The following is a 25,537-nucleotide window of genomic DNA, read 5'->3' as shown; positions in this document are numbered from 1 at the left end:
CCTCACTGACTTTTTTTGTGCTTTCAGAAACAGTTTTCGACATTTACCTCAAAGGAGAAAGTTAACGAATGATTTAAAAACTGAGGCAAAAAAGCTTTTGTCCCTAAGAGCTAATAAAAAATTGGTACTGTCTACTCTACTGAAGTCTTCGGGACAAGTTGTCCTTTTGCGAGACGTTTCAAATCTAATGAGGCTCAGTAAAGATGTGGAGAGTAAAGATGGAAATTTAGCAGAGTGTATAGAACTTCTTTAACACAGATATGGATGCGAAGTGGATTTATTGACAGATAGCGACAAAAATTTTCGGGGCATATTTTTTCAAGATAGCTTTATAAGGAAAAGTTTCGAATATTTTTCGGAAATACTACTTCGGAGATTCTTGTGGTAGTACTGAAATAATTGGAGTAGGTTTAATAACTTCCGAAGATAGAGAGTCTGTTGATTGGCTGGTAAAGACTTTTAAGGAACGGAATCCTGCCTCCGTCAAAACAAGAATTGTAATGATGAAAATGAAAGGGAAGTTATTAAAAAGCATTTTCCATTATCCAGGTTGCTTCTATGCTTTTTTCATACCCATCAAACATTTATTGAGAGATTACTTCCAAAAAATTAGGAATTACTCCCTCCGAAGAAGTATTAGCAAGAGAATTAATACAAAAAATCAGTTATTCTAAAAGCATTGAGAACTATAATTCCGTTTAGGAACAGATGAAAACTGACTTACCTGTTTTTATAATGGATTATTATGATAGTAACTGGCACCCTATTAAAGACCACTGGGTAATAGCATTTACTTATCAGAGTGGTATTTTTTTAAATTCTACAAACAACAGAGTGGAATCCTTAAATAATAAAATTAAAACCTTAATAAAAAAATATTCTACGTTGAAAGAATTTATTACGAATATATTCATAGAACTAACTATTCAAAGAAACGAGCGAGACCATAAAGCAGCCAAATTATTGCACAAAATTCCAGTAATATACAATCCGAAAAATGAGGCTTATTTACAATATGCAAAATTATTAACCCACTTTGCATATGGAATTTTAGAAAGTCAGTTGGAAAAATCGGAAACTGTGTCTTATTAATGGCTGTGAATGTTTATTTAGAAGCTTAATGCATTTGCCTTGCCAACATATGTTTGCTACCCGAATTATTGCAGGTGAATTTTTATATGACGAATCTTTGTGTCTAGAGAGGTGGCATAAAAAATACTACATGTCAGTCCATAGATTGACACGTATAGCAATGATACAACTGGAAAAAGATTCAAGTGCAACAAAACAACAAAGGGATTTATTTACTGATAGTTCAGAAGAAATACTCGAGATACAAGACGAAATTTCAGATATCAATCTATTAAATGAAAATAACGAAGAAATAACATTTAGTAAAAATAATAATGAGATTCTACTAAATAATGATTCTTCTGATACAACAGCGATTACAGGCATAAGTGAAATTGCAGAAAATTCCCAATCTTTGGAGACTTTCGATTTACATTTTTTAAAGCAAGAAATAAAACTAACTTATGACATGTTTAACAACAATCCACCGTTAAATTCATTAAAAACTGGACCTTTGGACGAAGATGAATCACAAATTTCTACGGTGGGCCAGGTTGGAACAAAAGAATTAAGTGATTTGGCCGCACTACCAAAAGAGGTGGTCAAATTATCAGAAATGAAGATGCCTCTCCCAATTAAAAAACGCGGAAGGCCAAAAGGCTTAGAAAACACGATTATCGGTTTACCTAAAAAAAGAAAAATTATGGGTAAAATAATATTTAAAAAGCTTAATTACCGAGAAAAAGAAAAAATATTACTATCATGGATTTTGAAAGATAAAACGAAAATTGCTAATATATCATCGCCTGATTTCATAGTGTACGACAATGATATTAAACACATTGATTTAATTAACCGAAAAATAATTGAAGAAACTGTTGTTAATTTGTTTTATATTCGAAAATATCTTACAGTTGAAGCATGGAATAAGTTGCAAGACATTGTTCTGCATGTTTTCAAGATATTTTTGAAATAAGTGTAAGATGTGATGTTTGTGTGAACCGATATCATTTAAAATGTGTTTCACTTAAAAAAGTCCCAAAACGAAAATTTTATGTATGTAAATTCTGCTAATAAACTTAGTACCTATGTAACTAGCGTGTAGTTTTAGGCAAGTTGTGGTTGTGAATTTAATTCCTCAAATAAATGTTTATCAATAAATACATTATGTTTGTACGCACCCTGTCTTAGTGAATTTTGCATAACGCAATGCCTCAAAACATTTTTCTGAATTTATTTAAGGGCATTAATCATTTTTTTTAAATTTTACAGCATCAATAAGCGGGGCATCAATAGACGTTGATGTTTTAACACAAATGCGTACATAAATATAGTCGAAATAATTAATGCAAAAAACTAAATAATTAAACTAACCCAACTAATCAACATTTATTGCACACGTTAATGCATATTACAGGCACTAAAACAACTTTTTCCTTCATTCATTTATCAGAAATATAATCACGGCTGACGGTATAACGTACTATAACGTATTGCTGATACATATACCGACTACCGAGAACAAAAAAAGTTATTTTGACTGATACATAGGTAGAGACTGCCGGGACCTAATATTGAAAACCGGGCATAAAGCAACCGGGATCCTTACATTTTGTTCGAATGTTCCCGGCTGCCGTGACCCGATCCACTGCCACGAAAAATTGTATGGGGATTTTCTTCGCCCCAAACATGGCTATTCCTACTATTAAAAATACCGTCTCTTGTGAAAGAGGCTTCATGGGTCCATAAAACCTAGTGTAAAAAATTTGGTTGTGCAACGATTTGATGAAGAAGTCATTGTTAAAATTGAACTCTAAGATGATTCTGATGAAACTGCCGTCAAACTTTCAACTTTCTGCCAGACGCAAGCGTTATTCGTGTTCTTAGCAATGTGACGTGTGCTACTTGAAGGTTCGACCGTTCTTTGACGATTTGAGCAACACCAGTATCATGCATGTTGGTTTTAAAGCCATTTTTATATAATAAAAGAAAGTTTATTTTTATGGAATACAGCTACAAAAACAATCTCTAATATCGTGTTTTTAAAGATAACAACACACAAGGGCCGGTAAATTGTTTAAAATCGTCAGCTATAGAATTTTTAAACATTGATATTAATATTTTGAACAATTGCTTTTCAAAGATATAATTTTGAAAAAGAAATTGTTTTTTAAAATGTAAACATAATTGTTTTTAAATTCAAAAACTGTTTATAATTCAAATACTAAAAATCGTCGACATCTTAAATTTTTTACAGATATTCTCCAATTAAATTCATTAGACCCATATTTCAGCGATTTCTAAAAAAATTACAACATTTCGAAAATAAAATTGTTTAATAAAAATATACATATATTTTTTTTAATTCCAAAACTCAAAAACAAAAAATTGTAGACAATTAGTAGAGCAAATCATGAACTGATGGCGGGCCGGCAGCCAGAAGTACAGGTAAATAAAGACAATAAATAATTGATAATAATTTATTAAAATTGAACAAGAATTTCTTAATTTGAAGCGTGGCACTGCATACTTGTAGCAACACGTAAAACTGCTTCCAGACTTTCATTTGCAAGGCGGTTTCGATTTTTTGTTTTATTATTATTTAGTATTAAAAAAGTTTGTTCACATGTATAGGAAGAACCAAATAAGCTGGCACATTTCATTTGGCTCTGGCGCATTTTTCAACTGAAATTGTGAAAGGATTGCTGAATATTTCCAACAGAGGTTTCATTTTTTGAAAAGATTGAATCAAAATATCAGATTTTCTACATAACTGAAATTAATAGCAGTTTTGTTGAATTTTTTAGCCATTTTCTTATAATTCGGAAAATGATTGTAATTTCCAGAAGTCAATTGTGATCTGAAAAGTGTTAGTTTGCAATGAAAGGATGACACATGAGCGTAGAGCTGAGATATCAGTTGATTTTTGCCTTGCAGCCGTGTGTTCAAGACATTCAAATGATTTGTAATGTCAACTAAAAAAGCCAAATCACACAACCAATCAGGACTTTTAAGGTTCCGGAACATCCCTTTGCTTTTCCGCCAGAAATATTCAATTTTTTTCTATTAAATTTAGAAATCGTTCCAATGTCAATCCACTACTTAGCCAGCTTACTTCTGTATAATATAGTAAATCTCCGTATTCGCTTTCGAAGTCATCAAGGAATTGTTTGAATTGTCGGTGATTGAGTCCTCGTGATTTTATGAAATTTACAGTCGAAACTACGACTCTCATGACATTTTCGAAATTCAATTTTTTTAGAACAGAGGGTTTTTTGGTGTATAATGCAGTGAAATTGCACGAGATCTTCAGCGTTTATGTTTTTTTCTTGCAGATGCTTTTTCAGCAAAGTAACTAGCTCGGAATTGACACCAATCATCAAGTCCAAATCAGTTTTTGAACACTCATCCAAAAGTACATTGAGTATATCAACTCCTTTGGTTTGACCTTTCAATGAACACATTCCTAATAACTCTTCTAAGACTTATCGTATGAATATTAGAAGTTGGGCTGTTGAACTAACATCAGTGGATTCGTCGAGTGCTAATGAAAAAAATTCAATAATCTTAGTTTTTCCAATTAATTGTTCCGAAATATTACCTAACAAAGACATATTTCGTTTTTGGGTAGTAATACGATTCAGTTGAATTTTCTCAAACTTTTTTGCTGCTTCTGGACACATTTTCTTAGCGGAAATTTCTAAGCATTCTTTTACAAAATCGCCATCATTGAAGGAGCGACTTCGCTTTGCTATCATTCGAGAAATTTCATAGCTAACTTCTGTAGCTGTTTCTGAATCTTGAATGGGTTTTGTAAACATAGCTTGCTGACCAATAAGCTCCCGTTTTAAAGACAACATTTTTTGCTTTCTTAATTGTGCTTTTTTACATTATATTCCTTTGCAATCGCAACATAATTCTTGCAAATTAAACAAGCGGCTTTATTATTTCTCAGTCCAAATTTCTTGAAACTTTCATCATTAACCTTACGTTTTTTACTAGGTCCTGGTTTTTCCATGTTGCGTTCTAATTTTGGAGAGATTAATATAGCACCTAAAAACAATTACAGTACCTACTGAAATTACCCATACTTTTTTAATTTATCAAAAATAATTGATTAAATAGTATTCCAGAAATTTTAATATTTTAATACAGATTTTATATCTGAAATAATGATGTAGTTATTACAGTTAGAGAAATTCAGAAAAATAAATAGTAATTTCTTTGTTTTATTTTAATATTTAACATTAAAGCTAAATTTGATTAAAATCGATTAAATAGGTAGAGAAACACTTATTAATAACAGAGATTTACTTACGCTTTCACAATTCAATTATACACGGCACTTGACGGGTTAACACTGCAATAGGAAATCTACGTTGAATGTGGATCAAAATATATATATGACACCGGCTAGTCGAGTTAAAATCTACACTAGAACTATTGCATCCCCAAAACACTATTAAACTGCACTTATTCTCTTAGTATTTATCACTTCGCTTAGTATTTTCGCGCTTATTTCTTTCTGTTGCCACTTCACTCAAATTAAAACCGAAGTGTCGGTTCGTTCTTTGTACTGTTCTTCCGGACTAGCGGCATGACTCTTGCCGGTCTCTTGCCTTGTTGGAATTTAGGCGCCTATCTTTTGTTCTTTTGGTCGCATCGGAGTGCTTTGGTTTATGAGGCTCGGAGCATGGAATTGACCGTCGGGACGTGGAAAAATGGGTTATATTTATAAGGTTCGGTTGTTCTTTCATTGGTCGCTTGTAGGTGCGGGAGCCACGCCCCCAAAGCGAGAGATATTGCTCAGATAACGATCTGGGATCAGGTGGTGGAGTGAACGCTGTATTAAGGATGTCGTTTGCATTTGTAGCGTCATTTTACATTTGCTATTTATTTTGGGATTGATGAACGAGGTCGTATATGGCGAACAGCAAAGTTTTTCTTTTTGCGTTGTTTTGTTTAATGAGGTTTTTAGTGTTTGTTTAAGAAAAGACGCCTTTCTAGGGCCATTCTCTCCATTTGAGTAAAAATCTTTATAAATCGTTATTCTCGAGGGCCCTGGCCCGTTCTTTGAATTTAGTATGTTTTTTTTTTAATGAACTCCTCTATGGTCTCAATGCGGCAGTCCTCTCTTATGCCTATATTTCTCGAGTATCTCTGTGAATTGGTTATTAGTCTTAGTATCTTATTTCGAAAGCGCTCGAGTTTAATGATATTTGCTTTTGTTATGTTGGTTAGCATGCATTAGCCATAGAGAAGTTTGGGTCTTATGATTTGTTTGTATAATAGGAGTTTGTTCCCGATAGACATTTTATTCTTTGGGCCCAGAAAGGAGTATAATCACTGGATCAGGCCATTGCATTGGTTAAGCTGCCTTTTAATATGGTAGCTGAAATTGTTTTTCTATGTGGCTTTGTACGTATGCATTTAACTAATCCAAGTATTTGAAGCTGGCGAAAACACAGGTGTCATCGGCGAATAAGTTGTGAGTAGTGATCATTTTCGGTATATCCACCTGGTAAATATTGAAGAGAGTTGGTGATAATGGGGAGCCTTGGGGCACTCCCGCTTTTATTTCCCTGTATGGTAAGGTTTTGTTTTCAATCTTTGCAGTGAAAGTTCTCCCTTTTAAGAAGCTTTGTGTTAATTTCACTATGCCGGCGGATATACCGAACTATGACATTTTGTGAATCAAACCGCCATGTCACACCCGATCGAAAGCTTTCTCGATGTCGAGCGTGATCATAGCGGTAATATCTTGCATTAAAAGAATCGACTAAACTCTGTTGTGTTCTCGCCAGGTGCATTTCTGTTGAGAGACCCACAAAGCCGTGTTGTTCTTTGGGGATTATCTTTAAATTTTGTTTTCTCTCTCAACCTATTTAGTACCGCTTTTTCAAAGATTTTACCTATTGTTGGTAACAGGCTGGTGGGTCGGTAGCTCTCAGGTTTGGCTAAATTTTTCCCCTGTTTTGGTATCAATACCACTATTGCTCTTTTACATGCTTCGGGGAAGTGACACAGGTTTAGACATTGGTTATATATTGTCAATCAATCCATTAATATGTTATAAAGTAGCATTTTTAACATTTTCTTATTTATTATAAGTTATCATAACCTGCTGCTTTTTTATTAAGTTGTAGTGCTATGAGGTCTCTTACTTCATGTTGTTTAATTTTTTTAGGGCTTCTAATGGTTTGTGGTGGTATTTCTTCCATTGTTCTATATGTGTTGTTTATTTCTTCTTCTAGTGTCTGATTTTTAAGTCCTACATTAATGTTGAATTGTTTTCTAGTGATTTTTTGAACGCCCCGACTTCTTCTAAGTCCGAGTAGACTAGGCTTCCATCTTCTATTTGATGGGCGGGAAATGTGTTTTGATCTTTCCTCTCAGTATCTTTGAGACTCTCCAATAGTTTCTGGGATTTTCGTTATCATTATTTAATTCCTCTAAAAAGTTGTTCTATTGTTCGTTTCTAAAGTCATAGACTTTATTTTTTTATTCTTTTAGTTAGACGGTTTGCAATTCTTTTTGTTTCTGGATCTTTGAATAACCTTGCCTGTTTGTTTAATCTATTTCTTGTTTTAATGAAGTTTTTGATTCGCATTGGGAAAACCAGGAAGTGGGTGTTTGGGATAGGAATTTTGGTCGTGGTTTTTTCATAAGCTGATTTTATTTCATTTGTTATGTTGCCGACCTTTTTCCGCCGAATGTTTATTTCGTTTATATTTAATGGGGTTGGGATGGGTTTACTATTTTGTAAAATTTCAGAGAAGGATTGTCAGTTTGTTATTTCCTTCTCAGGTAGTGGGTTTTTTTTTAAGGATTGGGCGATGGTTATTAATATCGGGGAATGATTTGAGGAACTTAAGGAATTAACTGCAATGTTATGGCTAAGGTTTTTTATCACTGGTATATCTAGTATATCAGGTGTTATATAATGATAGTGCGTTGGCTCTTGTGGAGCTGCTACCTGTTTCGTATTTTTATTTATGTAGTTTTCCAATTTTTTCTGAGCTGGATTTTCTATAGTACACCCACGGATTCTGCTTTTGGCTTAGCTCTACAATCTCCTGCGCCTATTGTTGGAATGTCTTCTTTAAAAAGCTCGTCTAATTCTGTATATTTTAACGTTTTATTTGGCGGTTTATATACTGAGATAATTAATAATTCTTTATTATTTATATATACTTTCATAGTTGTGTTTTCTATAGCCGGGTCTATTTTAAGCTTTGTGTAGGGTCAAAGAATGTTTCTTGGACCAGGGCCATGTCGATGTTGTTTAGGTTGATAAAGTCAATGAATTCAGGTTTTTTTGGAAACAATGATTGCGCATTTCAGCTGATGATGTTAAGGCAACTACTTACTAGAAAGGTCTTCCAGATTCACGAGTTAGCCCCTAGGAGTAAGTTTATCGCCGGATTGGCGTTTAATTTAATCATTAAATTATCGATTTTTTTTCCAGCGCTCCATCTGGCAAGCTCAATAAATACAATAAGTTGTTATTTTGGGTAGGCAATCCAACTTGTTTCATAGAAGAATGGCATCTCTTGGCATCTGTAGCACTGTCCGATTTGCCTTATGTTTTCTAATAGTGTATCTACTTTGTAAATGTCTTATTGGTCTTTGGGAACCAAGAATCTCTTTTTTCCGGGACCGGTATTGAACCACCCCATTTCCTGGGGGTTAAATCCCATCAGGTTTAGTTCCTCTTCTATATCTTTTACTTAAAAGTTTTGGTCGAACCCTCTAAGAATAACCTTTAGTTTGCGATCCTCCTCGAGGAAAAATGAGTGGAATTCCACTTCCTTGTCCCTGTATTAGTGATGTTAATTTTATTTTCCATTATCATTTCGTACTTTTGTGCCCAGCTTGATGTGTCCCTGATGACATCTTTGGGGACTTTAGAAATGCTGGGATTCGCGCTCTTCTCTTTTCCCGCCAGGGAGAGATTGTTTAATGGCATAAATAAAGTATTTTTTTACATTTGATGCATTGTTGATGGCTCTATCTTTATTATTATTATTATTATTTTCATGATTTTTCCCACTGCTCTCATCCACTCTACATTCCTCCCCCATATCTGAGGATTCTGGAGGGGCAAGCTCAGGAAAAGGGTTTTTATTTTGAGACTCTAGGTCCGACACCAGCTCTTCCTCACCCTTGTAACGAATTTACAAGATTTTGACTTTATTTTATAGTAATAAGGTTAAGCCCAGGCCACAGTATACTATAACAACCAGTAGGTTATCTCGATGCTCCACGCGCCGAAATTTCGTTGACCTCCAACGCGCTTCATCCGAAATATTTCACCCGTCGGCTCTTGCCTATGATCGTGACGTCGTTAGCAGCGGAGAGATACGTTTGCCGTCTTTTATTTTTTGTATGTTATTTGTTGCGAGAAGCATTTATATTTAATTGTGCAAGTTTTATAATTTTGTTTTTGTATTCTTATTGAAAATGGAAAGACGTAACAAATTTAAAGGGAGAACTGTTTGTGCCGTACGAGAATGTAAAAATAAAACCTACAATTGTAATGACAAGTTTCACAAATTTGGCAGACTTTTTTTGACAACTATTTTTTTTTGAAAGTTTATCCACTATTACACAATAAATAGCTAGCTTTTTATCCTGTGCTATTATTAAGAAATTTATTTTGCATGCTAATTTTCCATTTTCCTATTAACATGGCTTTCCATAATAATGTTTATATTAATTTTATTCTTATTTATAAACAATTTATAATAAGTAATAATATTGGTAAACAAAATTTGCCAGTTGCCGTAAAACCATAATCTAAAAAATTAATCTAAATTTTATTATTGCACGATGCACGCCGCCCATCGTTTGACGTAAAATTACCGTCTATTTGCTGTCGGTGCGGGCTTCAAGGTTTTTGAGACCGTCGTCGATTTATGAATGGAAACGGGGAGAGATAACCTACTGGTTGTTATAGCCTGTGCCCAGGCAGTACTAAACCTTGGGAAGCCCTGTTAAATGAAGGAGCATGCCCGGTGTAGCAAAATATAATATAAATCATGATTCAGTTTCCCGCGGTTTTCCTGAAAAGCCGGTTTTCTTGTACACATGTGGCCAGCTTTTGTCCCGCTGTTTTCACCTAATAATACCCGGTTTTGAGAGTTGAAACTAAGTTTTTTTATCATATGGGGTCATGGCCTATAAATCTGTACCGTTTTCATGAGGAAAAACTCTATTTTCATTAAGTTTTCCCAATTGCATTTTTATCCCACGATTGGTTCTGAGGATCTTCGTGAGTCGTCGGCATCCAAATTCCTGCGATGGGTATAAAAAGGTTCCAGGTCCACCGAGGTGACACATTCGTCGCAGTAAGGTCGTACCATACCTTTCGAGCGAAGTACCAGTAATTTTTCCATATTTCAATACCGTTAAATTTTCAATATTTACATTAAAACTTTTTTTGACGTTAACAGTGTGAATTGGGTTAGGTAAGAGCCACCTGTTGACAGTTGACCGGCCGCTTCCAAGCTCGCGTATTAAGATCTTTATCGAATCCGTTGCTATTGAGATCGTTCCGCCCCGTTCCGTTTTATTGATGAATTTTTAAAACTGTGGTTTGGACACTATTTTTCTTCGTGTTTTGTAGGGCAGGCAGTAGCCGCGTTTATTAATTATTACTTGGCTTCTCAAAGTGGCGAGAGACAAATAATAACTGAGTCCGTGATATCATAATTACCATCCGTATAGCAACAGAGCAGCGGTAAATGTTGACCGATTGATTGAGATCGCTTCCCTTGATTGGTGTTAAGTTTCCGGCTTTGCTTAACGAGTGTCATCCGTAACCGCTTGTACAAAACATCATAACCCCGTCCCTTAAATCATCACTATTTTGCGTCATTAATAGAGTGCCGAATTTTCCGGTAAATTTTCCCAAATAACTGCCTGTGCTTAATCATAGAAATTGGTAATGGGGATTGTTAGATTTTAAGGACACTTTTATTCATTTAGTTTTAAGCAACCAAACCTGTTACTTATTAGTATTTGTAAGAATAAAGATTAAGAGCAATAAGATCTCATTATAACCGGACAGTCTACATTCAATCTCTACCTGGTTTCTCCACTGTCGAAAGGCTTACCCGAGAGGCTAGAGGGGACTCTCAGCTCCTTTAATTACTTAGAGTGACGCCCGAGGCATTTTGTCGACTTTTCTCCTATAACTGTACAAAGAAATAGTGAGGGGGGTTGACGGATACCCTGCGACGTCAAAGGTTAGAGGGTGGACATACGGCAAGTACGTAAGTACCCCCGCTACACCCTGTAGAGACTCTTTCTGGGTTGTTCTTTATTTTTGTTTTTAGCTTGCTCCTCCAGAGCCCTCAAGATGCAAAGTTAGATTTTGATTGTTAATAACCAGGTTTTCATTTTTATTCAACGTTTCCTCCAGGTTAGAGATCTCGTATTTGCATCTTGTGTTTTCGATTGCCAGCAAGTGAAGCGGGTTCTCGAATTTTTTGAGTTTTTCGTTTAATTGATTATTTATCATTGTTAAATTTAGTATTTCTTTTTTGTTATTTTCTATGAATACGGTGCTACCCCAGCCCCCAAACTACCTTTTACCGAGATCGGATCAGGATTTAGGGAGGATTTACTGTGTGTTCGGGAAAGATCAGTACTTAATTTTTTTCAATTTGGATGAGGATGCGGGATAGATCTTTTTCCAACTTTTTTTTTAACGTTTGTGTCTTCGCTTTTGGTGGAAAAGTCCGTGATCTGAAGTATCCATCCTGTCAATTGTTTCCAAGGACAGTCTTTGTTATTAAGGGGCCAAACCAAGCTGGGCTCCGTTTTGTTGGTCGGTTTTGCTCTCAACTAAGTGTTTATATAAATATAAGGCAATAAAAGATCAAGTTTATGTATTTTTAAACTAGAAGAAGACTAATAGTCTATAGTCTAATTGCAGACTATAAGTTGCTTGTGCCACTGTCCAACTGCTAAAAATCGAACTGTCATGTCGGTAGCTGTGATTAGCGTGGCTTTTATACCGCGCATACGACTCTGGAAGCTTCATGTATCTATCTACCTACGCGAGCAATCGGGAATTCGGGACTATTGCTATCTCGCTTGCTCACATCGCGCTAGAAAATTCTTGATTTCTCTACTATTTTGAACTTTATATCAAGGCGGCAAGCGATGTTACTACTTAAACGATGACTTAGCATTTTTGGGCGCTAGATTCAAATTACTTTTGAAACAATTTTTTTTTTGTTTTATCTGGGATAGAATTCAATCTTTTTCGAATGTACGAGGTTATTATTTTTGCTGTCGGCTGGCCACCAGTATTCGACCGACGGGCCGCATGTAGTCTGTGCATCCATGCATTAAAGCCATTCTAAAATTAATGAAGAAAAATAATAAATATAGGACATCTTGGTGAAGGATGAGACAAAATCAGGGTTTCCTATAGCATTTCTGATTTCAAACAGACTAAATCAGGTTATGCAAGAATATTTTCTTCAAGCAATTAAGGGAAAACTGGAAGGAGAGTCGATTAAAACCGAATTTCTAATGACAGATGATGATATTAAGTACCATAACGCCTGGCTTAAAACTATGGAAACTACTCCAAGGCGTTTATTCATGTACAGTGTGGCCAACTAAAAATCCAAAGTACTGTATCTCGGAGCGTACTCATCGCAGACGCTTGTGGAAAAAAATATTATTACTAAAGCAGTCAAGAGAAAAACCTAGAAAATATTTTTAAGTCTCTAAAATGATCGCTAGGGGAGGCGTAACTGCGATCTGCAATCTAAAAAAGTAAAGTTTTTGCGAATTTCGATACAGCAACTTAACACAAAAATACTTGATCTTTAAAAGTATAGGACAATCTGAAACTTTTTTGTTCGACTGTTTTTGTTGTATCTCTGAAAATAAAAAAATAAAATTTTCTTTAACCTAAATTTTAGGTTAGGAAAAAAGATATCAAGATGCGGTTTTCGCGGACCTGTTTGGGCATCATTTACCTACTTTGTCATGAAAAAAAATCATACCAATGCATTTAATTTTTTTGAGGAAATTTACCATTTCTGTCACATTCTTAGTTGGAAACCTTGTACAATGTCTTGACGAGATCTGTTAATCAATATTTTTTTGTTGTTATTCCCTTAGCTTCTTTTACATCGGTCGTAAACATAATATGTTTACGACCAAAACTTTTTAATCTGTTACCGGTACAGATAAAAAATATATTAAGAATTAAAATGTGTATGAAGAATGGCTAAAAGCAAAACATCAGCAGATTTCCTCTCAGATTCCTTTATTGCCCTAATGTTTTCTACCCACATACATAATTTTTGTGGCAGTTAAGCTTTTCAGAGTTCATATTTGTTTTTTTTTTTAATTTTATCTATTAGTTCTTCTAATAAAATATAGAATTACAGTATTTAATTATAAATAAATATTATTATAAAATATAATATTTGTTTTAATATTGATACAATCAAGTGCCTAGATGTAAAACATCTGTATGTGCGGTATGAAATCATGTTGTTTACTTTTAGATATAAACTAACAATAAAACTCATACAAAGACTAAAATTTCTATTATAAATATTATCACAGAGATAAGAAAGAGTAACCAAATTAGAGAGAACCATAATTAAAAAATTATGCATACATGTATATACAGTGCATCCGTAAAGTAGCGGATAAATTCAATAAAAATGAAATTGACAGTTTCTGAAAAAATGCTCGAACCCGTCGATTTTAATGTTGGGTTTAGGGATTTTCTACGGGGAAATTAAATATACAGGGTGACCCAAAAAAAAAGATATGACGTCATCAATATGTTTTTTAAATGGAAACCACCATTTTTTTAATGTAGAATCAGAAAGAACGCATTTTTTCACAGAGGATAAAGGAAATGAATGATGATTGAAGTATTTTTACATTTGCGAGTGGTGTTTATTCTTTTTGAGAGGTAAAAGCAGTGTCATCCTGCGTTTTATTAGTAGCTACACTTTATTACACTGTTATTGTATGAAATATGAGAAAATTAACCGAACGTAAAAGAATCGAAATCATGAAATGATTAGTTTCGGAGATATGTTGCGAACTCTAAAGGAGGTGGTTCAGTTGTTTAATGCAACTCATCCTGATTGGTCGCCTATTACCTAACGGTCGAACATAATCACAGGCACGGCTTCTAATGTTATGTTAATTTATCGCGATCTACTTTGCATAAAGTATTGAAAAAAGCAAAGTTGCACCCTTATAAAATATTCTCACTTCAAGAGCTATCGGAAGATGATTTTGATAGGCGAAATAAATTTTGTGAGCAAATGCAACAATTATGTAATGATAACAATAATTTTGTAAAACGGATATTTTCTAACAAAGCAACGTTTACTCTAAATGGCCATGAGAACAGACAAAATTGTCGATACTAAGCGACCGAAAACCCTCATTGGTTCACAGAATGTCATACACAACTCCCTCAAATAGTCAATGTGTAGTGCGTTATAGTGGAAGGAAGAGTTTCAGGACTTTACTACTTTTTTGATGAGACTCTCACTGGTGAGAGGTATTTGGACTTTCTTCAAAATGATCTTATCCCCGCTCTGATAACTTTGTATCCGGATTTGGAAGAACTCGACATGTACCAACGTCATTTTTTTTTCAGCAAGATGGAGCTACACTATGCTTTACCCGTTCGCAATTATCTAGATAAAGTTTTTCCAAATTGTTGGATAGGTTCATTGAATGGCCACCCAGATCGCCAGAATTAACTCCCCTTGATAACTGTTTATGGGGATACTTAAAAAGCAAAACGTATGGCACTAAACCAGCGAGTTAAGAAGATTTAAAAGAACAAATACGCCAGAAAATTGGAAATATTACTCTTGGTTATTGTCAGTTTGTTAATGATGCTCAATTCGAACATTTAATTTAGATAGGATTTCCTTAAATATTGCATTTTATTATCATTTTTCGTTCAAAATTGCTTATATGTAAACACTATTCATTTGTACCTTATTATTTGTAAAAAATGCGTTCTTTCTGATTCTGCATTAAAAAATGGTGGTTTCCATTTAAAAAACATATCATTGATGACGTCAATTTTTTTTCCACGTAGAAAAACCCTAAACCCAACATTAAAATCGATGGGTACATGCATTTTTTTAGAAGCGGTCCATTTAATTTTTATTGAATTTATCCGCTACTTTACGGATGCCCTGTATATATAAAAAAAAAATTAAATACAATCAACCATGACATTATCTGTCAATGAAATGTGCTCAAGAGTGCTTTCAGAGAACATTTTTATAGAACAACTTTATTTTTTTATGAAAGTGCAACTCCAACAAGTGTTATACAGCTCAGGTCCAAAGTAATTTATGTATCTTAGATTAAGATAATTAGTACTTAGTGGTAGTTTAACTTTTCTACTGCACCTAATGCTTGTATCATAATTATGATTAACAAAAAACTTTGAATTAGGTTGATAATGTAATTAAGAACATATGTTGTTTTATTTAAGTTTAATGGTAACTTAATTACCATTAAAAAACATTAAATAGTATAATTTTTTTTTATAGAGACTCAACCGAAATCACAATGCATAAGATACTAGTAGAAAGGAAATGAATATTCTATTCAGATATTTCTTACCTTTAAATCGCGTTTCCCTGCTTGCACTTTTTTCGTGGCTTGCATTATACTTTTGAAGCTCGCGTAAATTTCCTCGTCATGCATGAGATGCTTGTACTTTTTAAAACTATTGTGAAGTTTATTTAGAGCTTTGTCGTTATATTCAATCAAAGACAGACAAAAAGCGATATGCCTTTGTTGGTCCAAGTTTTCAGTCTGTTCAAACTTGTCACAGAATCTTTCGACCAGGCTCTCCATTTGTTTAGTTTTATCTATTAATCCGAAAAGAAACCTAAAAATAAGGGGTAGCCTACCGACTATTTTCAAAAACTGATTTGGTAAAAACTTACTTCATTATATATTTAACGTCTTGATCCGAAATCTCGCCGACACTATCATTATCCATTAAGTGGCCAAATACCTCTGGAATCACATTTATGAAATTCTTTTCTTTCTTCGCCAAAGCCGTGAAGAACACGTGGCATTTTTTAACCAAATCTTCATCCTCATCTATTAAGGTCAACGCTATTAGATGAATGTGAGCGTGGGGCCTGACCATATCTTGTAATATTAGTCTGGTCAGCGTCAGAAAGGCTGCTACCCGGATATCCAGTATCGGATTCCTTAACCTAAATTAAACTTAATTAAGAATTTTCTTTTTAGATGACAGGTTTCAAACCTTTCAAAAATTGTCGACATCCACGGCTCAATAATATTTGGGAATCTACTTAAAAGGTCAGCTAATTGCAGCAAAATAGTTACCTTAACTGACGGAAAATTGGATTTTTTAAGTATAGTAAACAAAAGCTGAACTTCGTCCCTACAAAACCGGCTCGAGACTAACATATACCTACAACAATGAAATCGGGAATTAAATGAGCAAAGAAGATAAAATAATATGGCACCTTATTAATGCGATAACAGCAGTTGCTTGTAACGTTTCGTCGTTAAATTGTTTGGGGTGTTGAGCGACCTCAATAAGAATATTTGCAAAACGTGCTAACATGCCATCTCCTCTGACAACATGATTTTCAAGAATATCCAACAAATAGTCTGCATCCTCGTCTTCATAATCTCCGTCGTCCAATTGTGTTTCGTCAGCCTGAAAGAATTTATAACAGTGTTAAAATTAATATTTCCCTCAAACAGCAGAGACAGTTTTAAACCAGTAAACGTTATTTTCCAGGGCTGGTTTATTATAAAATTACGGCTTTTGGCTCTTCCGACAGCGGAGCAGCATGAGATAGATAGGAATAGAACAAAAATCTACACGCTTATTATTCACGCTAAATATGGATGATTATTATAGAAAAGGAACAAAAATACGACTTAGGTTGATTGCAAAAACGAAAACGTCCAAAATAGAATGTATAGTTACGCTATAGTATATGATATTTTTTTATTTGAACAATGCCATTGATAAGGGATCGGACGGCCTCAGACGTGTTTATATACAGGTTGATTAATGATCGATACGTTAGATGTAAATGGACATTGATTTCTCCTGAAAATTAGATTTTTATCGTAGTTTATTAAACCACGCTTTAACATTTAAAATATTTTTAGAATTGCACCGTTTCTGCGTGCATCAAAACGTCAGCAATTTTGACTTTAAATGGAATGCCCCGGAATGCTTTTTTTTATATATTTTTTTTTAAATCAGGGATCATTTTCATCCATGAATCATGTTTTTTTAATCCTTTTTTATGTATCTGTAGTCGTTTTCGAGAAAAAATAATTTGTGATTTTTGTTTAATCTAAACTTAGGTTAAATAAATGCTCACGTATCATCGATTATTAAACTCGTGTATATTACTCGTACTCGTTATAATTGTATACAGTGTATCCCGAAAGTTATGTCTAAATTCATTTAAAATTCAGGGGTGTGTTCGAAAAAAAAACGCTCGGGCCCGTCGATTTTTATTTTAAGTTGCGCATTTTTGTACGTGACGTTTGTATATACAGGGTTGCTCAAAAATAAATTACGACCATCAACTTAATTTTTTCAAATGAAAGCACCTTTTTTTATTTCATTTTTGAATTTCGCGTGGAATTTTACGTATGGTTTCATGCATCATGTCCTATACTCAAAATCAACAGTTATCGAAAAAAAGACGACCAAACATTATTATTGAAGTTCACCTTACGAGTCAGCTTATCTCTGAGAATTTTTATACAGAGCAAAATTCTATTCATTCGTGTTTTTTTATTGTTGGCTGGTGACCGTGTATTTTCATAGAAACTGTATGACAGTTGTACGCCAAACAGACATTGTCAAGTGTGAAGTGTACGAGCAAAGTTGCGGTTTTCACAATGGTAAAGTTAACGGAACGAGAAAAAATAGAAATTCTGGGCACGCTTGGGTTTGGTGATAGAACACGTACTCAAAGAGAAGCTGCTCAATTATTCAATAAAATCCATCCTGATCGTCCTCCGATATGTCAAAAGGTGGTGAGTAGAATAGAGGCTAAATTTAGAGAATTCGGCCATGTTAGAGATCTGCCGAAATCTGGTCGTCCTGCTCAAGATGAAAATGAACAACTTGACGTTTTGCTTTCTTTGGAAGAAAATCCATGCATTCCTCTGTCGCAGAATTGCGCAAATTTACACATGGCGAAATCTATAGTTCACCGAATAGTTAAAAAGCACAAATACCACCGCTACAAAGTTATTCCTGTGCAAGAGTTATTTGATGACGATTTCGATAGACGAAACGAGTTTTGTAAACGCTTACTAAACATGTACAATCTAAATAATAATTTAGTAACAAATATTATTTTTTCCGATGAAGCCATGTTCTGTTTGAATGGTAGTGTGAACAGACAAAATTGTCGATATTGGGCAACAGAAAATCCGCAATGGATGATGGAGGTAAACACCCAGTACCCTCAAAAACTAAATGTGTGGTGTGGAATAGTGCGCGGAAGAGTAATAGGTCCCTTTTTCTTTGAACAGACTTTAACGGGACAAGTGTATCGCGATTTTCTCCAATTTGAATTAGTTCCAGCATTACTAGCTTTATTTCCAAATCCATTGGACCCAGACTATCCTGACGAAGAACTAATTTTCCAACAAGAAGGCGCTCCTCCGCACTATGCTACCACTGTGCGTACATTTTTGTATGAAACCGATTGGGAAGGTTTCATACAAAAATGTATAGGAGGAAGGAGAGGACCCATCGAATGGCCTGCTAGGTCGCCTCACCAATAGACTTTTTTTTGTGGGGATACCTTAAGTCGAAGGTATTTGTTAATAGGCCAAATAATCTAGACGACTTGAAAGAGAGAATTCGCAGAGAAGTGCGCGCCATAACTCCGGAAATGATTGAAAATGTGCAACGAGACTTTTTTGTTCCACGCGAAATTCAAAGATGAAATAAAAAAAGGTGCTTTCATTTGAAAAAATTAAGTTGATGGTCGTAATTTATTTTTGAGCAACCCTGTATATACAAACGTCACGTACAAAAATGCGCAACTTAAAATAAAAATCGACAGGTCCGAGCATTTTTTTTTCGAACCCACCCCTGAATTTGAAATGAATTTAGACATAACTTTTGGGATGCACTGTATAGTGCAAAATACTTAAAACTTTATATCGGAAAAGAAAATATAGCACTTGACTCAAGTTGTGGCGATCAATGCCAAAAATCTGATTTGTCACCGGGCGAGCTTAAAAAAAAGTGAGAAATTTTTAGAGGGACTTAAAAAAAATTAAAATAATAGAAAATATACCAAATAATATAATTCGAATTTGTGGTTCTGTTTACGCCAATATTGGATTAATTGTTAATATTTCTCGCTTTAACGCCTCTGTGTAAACGCGCTATACCGAGCGACGTGAAGGTCATTTTCTGTCACGTAGTCACGAAAAAAAAATTATATTTTTCAGTTCGCCGTTCGCCTTTCGTCTCGTCATTTGTCGTTTCATTTTGACGCTACACAACAATGTTGTCGAATATTTAGATTTATGTACCGTAAAATGGGGTTATTTGGGACGTAACATCTCATGTTCTAATTTTGCTAGTGGCAACAACGCAAATATAAACATAACCTCAATTTAATGTTTTCGGTAGTTGAAGAGCAACAGGTTAATGAATAAATTACATTAATTCTTTCTAAATTGATTATATTTCAGAAGTATAAAAAAAACATAAGTGGTGGCAGAAACACGGCAAAAATAAGTGATCAAAACTTTATCTGGAAAAGGTAGTCGAAAGGTAAACAGGTAAGTCCAATTATTTTTTTTATTTAGTTTCCTATGTTTTATAAATATTTCCAATATTGTTACCTGCTTTTAGACCTTTTTTTTAGTTTTTAAACTAAATTTTTCTATAAGGTTTGTATTTTGGGTAACTTGGAACAACCATTGTCCCATGTTAGCCCGTGTCTTAAGTTACCCCGTACTATTTAAGGTTTGTTCCAATCCATCAAAAACCTCCCGAAACGGTCCCAAAAGTGTTTTCACACGCATGCGCAGTGATTATGTTTTTTTTTTTTAAATTAAACCACTGCGCATGCGCGTGACACTTGAGACCGTTTCAGGGCGGTTTTTTGATGGGTTGGAACAAACCTTTAATCTGTTTTGTTTTCAGGAATCAACATGCCAAGAAAATATATTCGCAAAGTAGGCTCTAAAAAATATCATGACTTTGAAGAAAAAAAGATGGAAAGTGCTATAGAAGACGTGCAATCTGGAATGTCCTATAGAACAGCTTCTGAAAAATGGAAGGTAACCAAATCAACTTTACAGAGAAGATGTACAAAGCAGAATTTAGGGAGTTATGGAAAACCTACAGTTTTGAAAAAAGCGGAAGAAGACGAACTTATTAGAGGGCTAACCACAGCAGCTGAATGGGGATTTCCCTTATCTCACTTTGAAATAAGGTGCATGGTGAAACGATATCTGGATATTAAGGGTGTCATAGAAAAACGATTTAAAGAAAATTTCCCTGGGTCCGATTGGATTTTATCATTTTTGCGTCGACACAGAGGTGAGCTATCCACAAGATTATGTGAAAATATCAAATCATCTAGGGCAGAAGTGGATGAAAACGTGTTAAGGAAATATGTCCATTTAGCGGTTTCGCTTAAAGGAATTCCACCGTATCTAATAATAAACTATGATGAGACTAATCTGACCGATGACCCTGGGAAACAGAATGCCATAGTTAGGCGAGGCTGTAAACGTCCCGAAAGAGTATTGGACTCTAGCAAAAGCAGCACCTCCGTAATATTTGCAGGGACCGCATCCGGAAAGCTCTTACCATGCTATGTCGTTTACAAAGCTGAACATTTGTACGACACTTGCCGGCAAGGAGGCCCAAGATGAACCAGGTATAACCGATCGAAGAGTGGTTGGTTTGACGGGGTGATTTTTGAAGATTGGTTCAGCAAGATTGCTCCAAAATACTTTCAAAAATATGACAGGGATGTTCCAAAAATGTTAATCGGGGACAACTTAGCTTCACATTTATCTATAAATGTGATAAACCTCTGCAAAGCATTTAATATTCGTTTTGTGTTACTCCCACCAAACAGTACACATATTTGTCAACCCCTAGATATTGCTGTGTTTCAACCATTGAAGACTTATTTGGAGGCAAGTGATTAATAAATGGAAAATGTCTCATAGAGGGTGTATTCCAAAAGATACGTTTCCCAGTCTATTAGCAGAGACACTAGAGAAGCTTAACATAACTATCGAGGAAAATTTAATAAGCGGATTTAGGGCAACTGCATTTTCCCTCTTGATGAGGAGCAGGTATTGAAACGTATCCCTCGAAAAGAACCAAGTGCTGATGGAGATGAGAGCAGTGGGAACGACGAACAGTTTTCATTGCACGATTCCGAATCCTTAGTTGGCCAGAGAGACTTTGACGATGTGGATATGGAGGAAAATTGGGAAGATTTTGACCAAAGTGATATAGAGGAAAACATGACATTAGTTGAACTACGAGATAAGATTAACCAGGAAAGAAATAATAACCAACAAAATGGACAAAAACAAATCATTGATAAGGAAATTAGAAAGGTAGGAATTTCAATCAACGATTTTGTTATTGCCAAATTTACCTTTTCAGCTTCAACAAAAAAGAAACTCGACAAATATTATATTGGACTTGTCAAATCAATCCACACTAAAGACAGACATAAATCATTAAGACATTACTAGAGGCCGCCATACATTTAATGAATTAGAAAATACAGATTGGTTACAATAAGGAGAACTCAAATAATGATTCATTTTTCTCGGTTTACAGAAAGTTTTTTTTGTTCTTGTGATATTTGTTTGTGTTTAGAGAACATTTTTTTAGTTTTTATTGTTCCTTGCGATACAAATCGAAAGGCTGTGATTTTGAATTAATTTTTTTAGTTATATTTTATGAATTAATGAATTTATGAAATTCGTATTAACTCAGGGTTTCTTTTCCTCTAAATAATTATATAAGCAAAAAAAAATCAACACAAGATGTGTGCTGGTCTATTATGTTCATATTTCTGCTGTCCCAATTACCCACTGAGTAGTTTAACATGCGTTTTCGGCGTAAAACTAGTCCCATTTAACCCCAATGCGGGGTTACTTGGGACAGTAAATATAAATATATTTGTTGATAAATATTCTTACATTAGGAGTCATTCATGGTGCTATATAGTTTAGGTTCATATGAAAGAAATTTTTTACGAAGAGATGATCGCTTTTCCTATCTACAAACTCTGATAAATTACCATATTATTGAAAAAATGAAAGTGAATTTGTCCCAAGTAACCCCATTTTACGGTATTAAAGGTGTATCAAAAGGCAAGTTGGCTTTTATTAATGTGCCCAAACCTACTAAAATACCCTACAGGTTCCTGGAACGCCCGAAGCGCCTTACTGCATCTAATTCTAAATTTCAACAAAATTTAGCACTAGGACTAATGGAGATACCAAGAAGCTTGTCAAGCAACTACTCTATCCTAAAATATTGAATTCAAATCGTTAATCGGGATAGGAAGAATAAATAACGCGCAATTGATAAAATTATAGATAAAAACATTACCTCGTAGTCTGTATTAAAGCTTTCCATATTTGACAGCAGATGCCTTATTGGAAAAAAAGTGGGAATAAAATGTCCATTTATTGCTAGAAACCTTTTAAAAATTTTAAAAAATGAAGTTTTTTTTTTGACAAAATGTGGACAATACTTTATAGTATGGAGAATTATTTTTGTTGGGATTGATATTAGTAAAATTAATCTATAATTGATTATTGCAAGGAATGAATAAAGTAACTTTAATATATCATTGCACCCGGTATCTTTGCGCGTTAGTAAAAAAAGATAGCCTATGCGACATGCGCTATGCGCGAAGAATTTTGGATTGCAATAAGCGGTAGTATCTCTCTCGTTTTGTTCGTTGAAAGTACCATCATCTTTTCGGGTACCGCAAAAACCCTAATTCTATAAACTCAAAATTAGTGTAAACAGAGGCGCCTCAAATTCATGAGAACTATAAAGTGCACGAAAATCCAGCAACTAGATCCTCACGGGTAAGTCGTTAAGGCCCCTTTGTTTCGCCGCTCAATGGTGAATAATATCAAAATTTCTCTTTTTATACAGTCCACAAATTTATCTCATTTATTAGTCGATTATTCACCACCGATTTTTTATGAAGTGCTATTTATTCGAACATGTAGATTCTGGAAAATCAATAGTATGGATACTAGAAACATTACATTAAAATAAATTTATAGTGTAAAGAATTTTTGATGACATAAAGTCAAGAGGTTTGAGTCTTTTTTAATCATACTTCCCTATATCTGTCTCTAGCGGTTTTCGAGAAATAAAATAATTTTGCGTATTTTTTATTAAAAACTAAGGCATAACTAATATCTTTCATTTACAAAAATGGCGAAAAGTCCATTTTTTTAAATGTAATACCCTATATTTTATTTTATGTTGAGAAGTTGCATTTTAGAAATAAATGAATAATTCATGAGATATCATAATTTTAAACATTAATTTTAAAAATATGTTGTAAATTACTTAGTTACCTATAAAAATGTCACAATGTTTTAATAAATGACAGTGACATATTAAGTTAACAAATTAACATTGTGTTTTATCAACTTAATTAAAAAGTCTAAAATGGAAGATATGAACTACTCAAATCATTAGTGGGGCTCTTGATTTTTTTTGAAATATTTCTTGTTATTTTGAATTATTTCTTTTATTAGAAGAGCTAAATTTTCCAGAAATAGTTGCTATAACCGAACACTGGCTAAACATTGATGAACCTGTTTTTGTTCAAAATTACACTACAATAGCAAGATTTAATAGAACTAATTTATCTCATGGGGGCACTATGATTATGTCTATAAACAACGATTTTTCACCGGTAACTAAGTTTGATAACTTTTTATCAGAAAAAGTATTTGAATTTTCCATAGTTTACCATAATATATACGACCTCTATATTATTTGTGTATATAGAACACCTGACGCTGACTTACAGAATTTTCTTCAAAAACTACTAAGCTTGCTAGAATCCTTGCCCTTAAAAGGTAAATTAATTTTATGTGGCGACCTTAATATTGATTTTTCCAGTGTGTTTGCTGCTCAAGAATCTCTTCACTCTATTTTCGTCTCAATGGGTATAGTAATGCATATTAACTTTCCTACCAGAATAACTAGAAATAGTTCTAGTACCATCGACTATGTCTTGTCATCTTTTGCTCCTGAACTCGTAGATTGTACGGTTTTTAATTCCGGATTTTCTGATCATGAAGCTGCACTAACTAAATTTTCCATAAATTCTAAAGGCAAAAACACGCTACGTAAATTAGGCCGTGTTTTTGGCAAAAATAATTTCTTACAATTCAAGAACTTATGCCAAACGGCTGATTGGGATTTTCTTACTGACGATATAGATAGTGAATTTTCTAGTTTTATAAAGTCTTTATCAAGTATTGCAGATAAGTCGTTTCCTCTTAGACCTATCAAAATTAAACATCATAAGCCATGGACCACTAAAGGCTTACGTGTTTCTGCAAAAAACATGCGCTCATTATCACACCTGAAAAAATTTACAGACAGCGGATTTTTTCATAACTCTGTCAAGCTTTATAGAAAAATGTACCATAAGACTATAAAAGCTGCAAAAGATATTTATTATAATAAAAGGTGATCGAATCAAGTAATGTTGCCAAAGAAACATGGTCTATTGTAAATGAATTAAGAAATAAGACTTCTTCATCTAGCACTATCCCTACTTCACCTGAGGACCTTCTATCACTACTTTGTTAATGTAGCTAAAAATCTAATGGCTACCATAACACCTTCTCACGATCCTCGTTCATATCTCCCAAATGAAAATTTACACAGCTTCTTTTTTACCCCCATTGTATCAACAGAGCTTCAAACTACAATTAATGAAATAAAAAACAAATCATCATCTGGTACAGATGGGCTCACCCTCAAAATGTTTTCCAATCTGCCAAATTGCACCTTAATCCATCTAACAAACTTAATTAACAAGTCATTCCAAAATAGAGTCTTTCCTACCTGCCTTAAGACTGCAATAATTATTCCTTTGCATAAGGGAGGAGATAAACAACAAGCTTCAAACTATCGCCCAATCGCACTCCTTCCCACTTTATCAAAGATCATTGAACGATTGGTTAAAAAAAGGCTCTTATCGTTTCTGTTTAAATATAAAATTCTTACTCCTCACCAATTTGGATTCTTGAGTAACAAGTGCACAAATGATGCTATGTTTTCTCTCTTTAATAGTGTTTACACTAGTATAAATAATAATCATTCAACAGCAACAATTTTTTGTGATTTCTCCAAGGCTTTTGA

The 25,537-nt window shown here is 34.1% G+C and overlaps 1 protein-coding gene across 1 annotated transcript in view; it reads right to left on the bottom strand.

Annotated features, from left to right (window-relative positions):
- The window catches only part of LOC126740115 (condensin complex subunit 1-like), a 98,855-nt gene that overhangs the window by 3,941 nt on the left and 69,377 nt on the right, over nucleotides 1-25,537 (bottom strand). The window contains exons 18-21 of the mRNA XM_050446021.1: nucleotides 16,605-16,801; nucleotides 16,379-16,549; nucleotides 16,050-16,328; nucleotides 15,721-15,991 (exon numbers count right to left, since the gene is read on the bottom strand). Of these exons, the coding sequence (XP_050301978.1) occupies nucleotides 15,721-15,991; nucleotides 16,050-16,328; nucleotides 16,379-16,549; nucleotides 16,605-16,801 (918 nt within the window). The remainder of the gene's footprint in view (nucleotides 1-15,720; nucleotides 15,992-16,049; nucleotides 16,329-16,378; nucleotides 16,550-16,604; nucleotides 16,802-25,537) is intronic.

This window comes from Anthonomus grandis, chromosome 9 (genome assembly GCF_022605725.1).
Source record: "Anthonomus grandis grandis chromosome 9, icAntGran1.3, whole genome shotgun sequence".
NCBI lineage: Eukaryota > Metazoa > Arthropoda > Insecta > Coleoptera > Curculionidae > Anthonomus > Anthonomus grandis.
This window is presented reverse-complemented; position numbering and strand designations above follow the sequence as displayed.